Raw genomic sequence first — 8507 nt, 5'->3', positions numbered from 1 at the left:
AATCCCACTCCTCTTTTCAGTTTTACTTCCATCAAATACAGTGCTCTCAATTTCAGTTTCACTGTAACTCCTACACAGTCAATTTTCCCTTTTCTGCATGGCTCTTTAGCACAGCAAAGTGTAAAAAATAGCAGTGTCAAAAAGGCAAAACCCCATGGGACATGTTAATTTTAATATGACTAGATTTCAAAAGAGTATCATCATTTTAGAAGTCAGAAGGGTTCTAGCTACCACATCTGTAGTAAGGAATTAATTCCAATGGAAAGGGTCATATTCTAAATTCACAAAAGCAGGTGTAAAAGGGAACTTCTGTGCATTCACAGAAGATTGGACGCGCAAAAGGGAAAGACAGATACGTGATATCATCCACCCCCTCTCCCCACTTGCTAATCTTCGGAGCCATTCTGTGCTATGCTATGGTCTAGATCAGGGGTATCAAACATGCAACCTGCGGGCCAAATACAGCCTGTGGAGATGGATCATACGATCCACTGTTTTTTCCTCAAAAATTTCCTCTTGGGTTTCTCAGCAATTTCCATGAGCTTAACATCAAAGATAACTTGAAGGTAGCCTCACTCTCCTTGAGTGCTGTAAATCGGACAACTGTGTTCTCTGGCCAGGGCATCTCCCCCTAGGCATGCCTGCTCTCTCTCATCTTTTCTTCTCTCCTTCTCAGCTTCCTTCCTCCTCCTTTTGTTTTGTGTTACAAACATGGCTCACCTCTCTGTAAGCCCTTCCATTTCTCTGCTCCTTATCTCCACCGATCCTCAATGCCTTGCTAACATGGCCAGAAAGGAAAACACTTGAATGTCATGAATGTTTTAAGACATAGCAAGAATGCTACAAAAGTGACAGAGCTCGCAGGGTTGTTGTTGACAAGCTGCTGGCATGCGTGAAGAGTTGACACTCTGCGTGTAAGGTGACACTGTGTAACACACAGCAGTTGGAATAGAAAGGATTTGGAAACAGTAATGGTGTTGTTATTTACAAGACATATCCAATTTTATCAATATTAGTCATCTGTGACATAACAAGCACATGTCACATCTCATATATTTGAGTTAACTGTACACCAGCTATCACAACTTAGACAAGGAATGTGGACAAGGAGCGTTGTGCATTTTAAAAGAAATGGAAGCTCTCATAAAGTGGCTGTTCCAAGGAACACAACCTTGAAACAGTATAAGTCGTGGCACGGTGTCAAGTGACAAGTTTTCTGGGAACCTACATGAAAACAAACCAAGTGATTTGAAGTTACTGAAAAATGAAACCATCTATCTGCACATAAATGCATCATGCAAGTGACACAGCAACAACAGACGACTCTGTCCTTTCTGAAGAAATAGATGATTCTTCAAAGTACTTTGCTGAAAGAGACTTCTTGAAGAACTCTGGCTGGCTGTACTATATTTAAGGATGCAGAAGCACGCTATATCAATGTGGTAGAAGGGAAAGTGCAACAGGAGACAAGCCTGGCTAGTACTAGGGAAGAATCATAGTACTAGGGAAAAATACACAAGTCTTGCATGGGCATGCAGAGAAAATTAGGAATCTCAAGGCACAATTTCAAATGCAACTGGCAAGGGACATAAAAAGGCAATAAAAAGGGGCAATACAAAGTTACCAAAAGTAAGAGAAAGACCAGAGAAACCATATTTAATGCCTTCACTTGCTTCACAAATAGGGGCAGCTGCCAAATGACCAGCATAGTTGGCAGTAAGACAGGGACCCAACAGCCTACTTTTAAGTCAGCAGGCCCAGACAGAATGTACCCTAGCATACTAAAGGAACTGACTAACATAATCTCAGAGTCATTAGCTATTCTCCTTGAGGACTCCTAGGCTGCGTGATATGTGGCACCACAGACATGTCTGCAGTGCTACATATGGCATGGTCAGTTGTTCTCTGAGCTGCAAGGGAGCAGTGCATAGGGTGTTTTATGACCCCTGGATATCCAGGGGTCAGAAAAACCTACTGGAAAACAAGCAGAGCAGCACACGTGGCAGCAGAGCGCACTGCCCAAAGCCGGAGAGTGACCTGCCAGAGACGTGCTCCATTGCCAACCACAGAAGCAACGCAGCTGCAGCCTGGGCGAGCCCCCATGACCCCAGATAAGGCTGCTAGGGCCAGCCCAGTGCTAGCCCCGGCCCCCCCTACCACACCCACGGTAACTTGCCACATGCCAGAGCTTGTGTAGCACAGGCATTCCACAAGGACAAGTATTGGCAGAACAAGGTGCACCACTGCTAGTTGTCCCTGGGGAACCAAATGTCCACGTATGGCTGTATGCAACCCTAGAGGTCAGGTGAAGTCCCAAATGATTAGAAAAGGGCAAGTACAGTACCCACCCTTAAGAAAAGGAAGGAAGATGAGCGAAAAATACAGACCAGTCAGCCTAACACTAATACCTGGAAAGATCATGGAGCAGGTCCTCCGGTAATCTACTGTGAAGCATCTAGAAGAAAAAAGGTGATCAAGAACACCAAGAACGGATTCATCAAAAAGTAGTCATTTGGCCAACCTGATCTCCTTTAGCAATAAGGTGCCACGCACTGTGGAGGGCAGGAGAGAGGTGTATGTGATATACCTCAACTTTAGCAAACTTTTTGATAGGCTCCCACAACATTCTCATTAACAAGCTAAGGAAATGCAGACTAGATGAAAGGAAATAAGGCGGATATGTAACTTGTTGCATCATCGTGCTCAACAAGTATTCATCAATGGCTCAACGTCTACCTGGAGATTATCAAGTGTGGTTCCCCAGGGGTCTGTCCTAGGTCCAGTACTGTTCAAAGTCATTAATGATTTGAACAGTGGGATTGAGTCCACGTGTGACAAATTTGTGAATGATACCAAGTTGGGTGGAGTTGCAGGCATTCTAGAGAGCAGCAATAGGATCTAGAATGATCTGGATTAATTTGGGACCATTTTTCCAGTCTATCAAATGAGATTCAACAAGGACAAATGCAAAGTCCTGTGCTTGGGACAGAAAAACTGCATGCACCAATACAGACTGGGGAATGACAGACTCGCCTGCAGTCCTGAAGAGAAGGACCTGGGAGGGGAATTAGGGGAAAAGGAACACAGTGTACCACATAGTGAATATGAACCAACAGAGAGGTTCTGGGATTTGTTTTTTTCCTTTTTCCAACAAGTCAACAGCATATGGGGTTGTATCAACAGGAGTGTCTCTTCGGAATCAAAGGAAGCAATTCTTCTACCTTATTCAGCAATGGCAAGGCCTCACCTATGTTCAGTTTTGGGCCCCACACTTCAAGAAGGATGTGGACAGCTTGGAAAAAAGAGTGCAGCACAGATATCCAAAAAATTATTAGGAGCCTGGGAAACATGACTTTTAAGAAAAGGCTGAAAGAGCTAGGGTTATTTGGAGAAGAGAAGACTGAGCTGGGATTGAATAACAGTCTTCAAATATGTGAAAGGCAATTGCAGATGGACTTTTCTCTGTGGCCATAAGGGAAAGAACAAGGAGGAATGGCTTCTAAATGCAGCAAGGGAAATTTAAACTAGAGATTAGGGAGAGCTTTCAGACTATAAGGGTGGTCAAACACCAAACAGGCTACCTACAGAAAATGCAGAATCTCCATCCTTGAAAATCAGAAAGCAGGTTAAACAGACATCTGCTAGAGATAATTTATTCAGGGATGAGCCAGCCTTGAGTGGGGCCTAGACTAGATGACCCTAAGAGGTGGGCTGTTTCCAGCGCTACTTTCCTATAGTCCTCAAAATGTGTGGCAAAAGCTGCAGGCATGATGTGCCTGGAGAAGCAGCAAGCTTTTGCCCCTCCCCACCAAAAAAAAAAAAAAAGGCAGCCTCTTCAAAAAACACAGTAGCCAATAGAATGCACGACTCATCAGATAATTTACAGAGTTCACTCCAGACTAGCGTTTGCTTCTCTTTCAATAGCACTTGATAACAGTGCATGTGAATGATGTTGCATAGGCAGCTATGTTCCTTTGGTGTGTAGATGAAGATAGGAGTTTGTGGAGCTAGCACCAAAGAAAGACAATGACAGGAAAGGACATTTCCAACAATGTGAGCACAGCTCTGGATAAACTGGGTGTGGACTGGAAAAGGGCAACAAATGTTGTGGATGGAAAGGCAGGCAGGATTTGTGGCAAAACTCAAGAGCAAAGTGCTGATGTAGCCTACAAGCTCTGCATTTTCCATTGGATTCTGCATCAGGATGCTCTCCATGCCAAAACTCTGGGCATGGACCATGTGGTGAAGGCTGTGATAAAAAACAGTAAATTTTATCTGAGCCAAAGCTTTCAACTGTCAGCAGTTCAGCTGGCTCTTAGAAGGTGGTAGCTTTCAGCATGGATTGAAATGTGCCCTGGCCGACTCATGGAGCTGTCTTAAAACACTTCAAACTGCAACATGAGTGAAGTATGAGAGTTGAAAAGATTAAACCCTTGGCTAATCTGCAAGATGGAAATATGGGTACAGGACCCCAACTTCTTGGTGGACATAATAGGGCACCAAATATGGTTGAACATGAGAAAAATCGGGCTGAAACCAGGGTGTGACTAAGTATCGCAATACTTTGCAGGTCCCTTTCCCAAAGAGACAGCTTTGTTTCAAACAGCTTACAGTGTAATGTAACACATTTCCCCATAGGTTAGTGGCATTGGAACTGAAGGTAGAGCATTTAGAGAATGCATGTGATAACGACTATTGATCTTGGCTACAAATTCCAAGACAAATTCAAAGCCATGAAGCAGAATTCAGACTTTTCCCTGTTCTCTGCCCCTGTGGAGGATGCCCCTCACAAGCAGAGCTGAAAATGGAACGCACTCTTCTTCAGTACGACACTGTGCAGAAGGATAAGTTCTCAGCAGTGATGATTCGCAAGTGTTACTGATACCTTGGGGGGGAAGGGCGGGGGAGAAACTATCCAGCAATGTGTGTTTGCAAGCACATGTGGGTTTACCAATCTTACCAGTGATGAGGGACTCAGTGACAGTCACAAGTACCTGAACATCATCCTGAAATTGGCCTCAGAATCACTACAAACAAACATTGACGAGCCAGATGCTGCAAAGAGGTGCCAGGTGCTGAGAGCAAGACTACCACTTCGTGATATATTGGCATGTGTAAAAGAGTTTTGTGTTTTGAAATCATTTTATGTTCTGCTCATTTTCCATTTGAGAACAAAAGCAATTTTTCCTCTTTTTTATGAGAATAAATCAGTTTTGTGCTAGCCAGAAGCTTGTTCGTACCTTGTGTGTTAAAAACACATCCACAAATTTAAAAATGGATGCGATCAAAATGGCTGTTAGCATGTCAAAAAGGTGTCACAAGGTGTAAACCAACTAAGAAATCCTGGTGAAGAATTATGGTACCTGCAAGGCAGACCAATTTTAAATTTGACACCCCTGGTCCAGGTGGCTAAAGCCAGGGAACAAATGTTTAAGTGACATTTTGCTATCCCAAAGATGACACATTTACTGTGCTAAAGAAACACAAATTGCAGTTGTCCTGTGCAACCTTACAGGGTGTTTAGAACCATTTTTGTACTCTATGACTATACTAGATTAAGTGTTTGTTTGTATATTACAGAACCTCTTGCACTTTCATTTTGGCAGCAGCACTACCAGAGCCAGGTGCCTTACACAGACGCAAGAGAAGTCCTGCCACCAGACTTAACTCAGCTCCCCCAGAGATCTGAAGATCCACCAACAGAAGCTGTCTGTCAACATAGCCAAGTCCTCTCTCAGGGGTTTGCACTGGCAGAGTTACATTAGCTGCAGCTAGCCCTTGTCAACAGCGTAAGCCAATACAGCTCCACTGGCAAAACTACAATAAACAGGGTCTGATGTGGTTTAGAGTGGGCAGCTTTATTGGTACAATAGAGTGGATATCAATTTAACTAATGAATTCAGGACATTAACATAAACTTGTATTCTAGAATATTAATTTTATAAAGATGGAACTCTCTCAGCAAGCTGGAGAGCAAGGATACTCTGCAGCTCCCAGGTCAACTAGAGTGGCTTTCAGTAGTCACACATTGTACAAGGCCTTCCACACTCTTATGTTAGCATTGCTCAAGACTTACCATCTACAGAGGGAGCTAACCAAATCCTTCATTTTATCTACTTTATAGACTAAAAGGCAACTTGTATGTCTAGCTCAGGATCCCCAAATATTTTAGCAATTAGAGGAAGTCTCTGTAATCACCTCCAGAACTATAACTCCAAGAGAAGGCAAGATATGAATTATCCTTACAAGAGTTACCAAGCTGCTCTCAACTGTTTAGTCATTTCAGTACAATTTGTTTCATCATAACTTCACAGAACGTTGACTCTTCATAACAGTTATTCCCAGGGCTTTTCTCCATCTTTTTTTCTTAAAGGACTGGAGCCTCAGTGGGCAGGCGGCTCATGCAGAGCCCCGCCATGCAGCATGGGACAGTGGGAGGCAGCTGGGATTGCCCCTCATCCTAGCAGCACCCAGTGAGCACCAAGTGCTAAAAAGAAAAAACTCAGGAGCAGAGGTGGGTAGGGGCTGGCAGGCACCTCCCCATGGTGCCCTCCCACACCCCTATGTACCAGCTCCAAGTACGGCTGCAGCTTCCTGCTGCAGCCACCGAGGACTGCCCAAATCAAAGCTCTCCAAATCTTTTCCGAAGATTCAGAGACCTTTAAAAATGGATTCAGACCTTTTAACTGGTACGGATTCAATTCGCCACCGAATCGAATTACCGCCTGAAGCTTCACACAGCCCTAATAGTTAATTCTACACAACCAAAGAGTGTCATCACAAATGAGATAACACATGTACATGAAGGTTAGCATGTGCAGGACTGCTTACAGAATCAAGACCTGAGTGGCTCAAGTTAGACTGAATGTTCTTCTGATATAACCCACCAGATGACATATCAACTAGAAAATAACAAAGGAAAACAGGAATATACTTAGCATTATGATTATTTAAATCATTTAATCAACTGGAATCTTGTAACAGTGCTATAAAAGTGTTAAATAACATTTGCAAGATTTGACTGAAAACCATATCACACAAATATAATGCACTACACTGTTGTGCCATTAAAAATAGGTGTAAATACCAAGACTCAGATTAGAGAAGTACATCAGTTAAATATAAATATATACATTACCATAAACAGATAATCTAAGATCTGAGAACGATAGGGCTCTGGGTAATTCACAAGAAGTCGAGAGGTGGCCTGAAAAAAAGAGAACAAGTACACAGAGGAGAAAAAAGATCATTTAGAGAGTGGGGCTGTTCTTTTGTTTGAAAATAAAACTAATACCTAGTAAAGATTCTAGACATCTAAAACAACACCACAGTAAAATCCCACAAGGACTACTGGCAATTAAGCCTATTAGCAAGAGCTCAGCCTGCCAGCCACCTACACAAATGGTTTTCCACTCCTTCAAGTCACCACAAATTATCATATTTGTAGCACAAGACGTTCACAGCCTACTGTTGTTCAGCTGCCTGCAGCAGCAGGATAGTATGCACTGGGATAGGATGCGGGGGTGGAGAGAGAGCAGAGGCACATAGGGACAGCAGCCTTTCCCCAGCCAAACAGGAGTCGCTCTACTGGTGTTTTTCTTCCATGAAACAAAGCTCCTTTGGGTTTATGAGGAACAAAAGCCAGGGAAAGAAAGACATGTGCCCAATGATAAGCTCTGAATCAGCTATGTTTAGGTGCTGTGGCTGAGCTCAGCTAGTGGATGGAGAGCAGGACTCAGCTTACAGGAGTGGAGATCCCCAAAAACTCACTGGATTCTTTGGGTACTCATTTCTAAACAATTTAGAGGGGCATCTTCAGGAATAAAAAAGATAAATTAATCCACAATAGAACTGAGCTGGATTCCAATGGAGTAGGAATCCCGCTTTGGAGTCTCCTACCTACCTACCTCAGCTCCCCCAGGTCGAGCAAGTCACACCCCCACCCTACGTCTTTCAGGCCTTAGATCAGTGATTCTCAATCTTGGATCAGGTCAGATCCAATCAGATCAGAGATTTTCAGACTTGAGACACCTCTCAGAAAGTGCCCTATTCGCTGTCACTTGCTCATCAACTCTGGAAAGAGCAATTCTTCTCCTGCAACAGGTTTTTAACGCCACGGGTTCCTGTTCAAGATCCTTGGGCTCATCTTGCAAGTCCTGTTTGCACACCTCATAGGGCTACCTTCATGGGACACCCCAGGCCACCCTTGACAGGACACCATAGCACCTGGCCATGAACCCCTGCCTTCAAAAAAACACCAAAGAAGCAGCACACGCTCCACAGGGCTACAAGCTGCAGCCCAGAACCAAGCTCTCTCCACAGTGATATGACTGCAGCCCCATTAGCCACCCGACAAATGCACACGATCCCAGGCCATGCCCCAAGGTGAGCATCTCCCTGCCTTCCCCAGCCCCCTCATTTCCCTGCCTGATGGGAGCCCAAGTGGGGCTGCATGGCAGGAGTCAGCCACGGCTGGGGCAAGGAACAAGCAGGCCGTGATCCACGCC

General features: G+C 44.1%; 1 protein-coding gene across 1 annotated transcript in view; it reads right to left on the bottom strand.

The window, feature by feature from the left end:
- The window catches only part of GALC (galactosylceramidase), a 56124-nt gene extending 48685 nt beyond the window's left edge, over nucleotides 1-7439 (bottom strand). Inside the window, exons 1-2 of the mRNA XM_006034347.3 lie at nucleotides 7398-7439; nucleotides 7139-7207 (exon numbers count right to left, since the gene is read on the bottom strand). Coding sequence (XP_006034409.1) covers nucleotides 7139-7207; nucleotides 7398-7439 — 111 coding nt within the window. The remainder of the gene's footprint in view (nucleotides 1-7138; nucleotides 7208-7397) is intronic.
- Between the last annotated feature and the right edge of the window lie 1068 nt (nucleotides 7440-8507).

Source organism: Alligator sinensis, unplaced genomic scaffold, assembly GCF_000455745.1.
Source record: "Alligator sinensis unplaced genomic scaffold, ASM45574v1 scaffold68_1, whole genome shotgun sequence".
In the NCBI taxonomy this organism is placed as follows: domain Eukaryota; kingdom Metazoa; phylum Chordata; order Crocodylia; family Alligatoridae; genus Alligator; species Alligator sinensis.
This window is presented reverse-complemented; position numbering and strand designations above follow the sequence as displayed.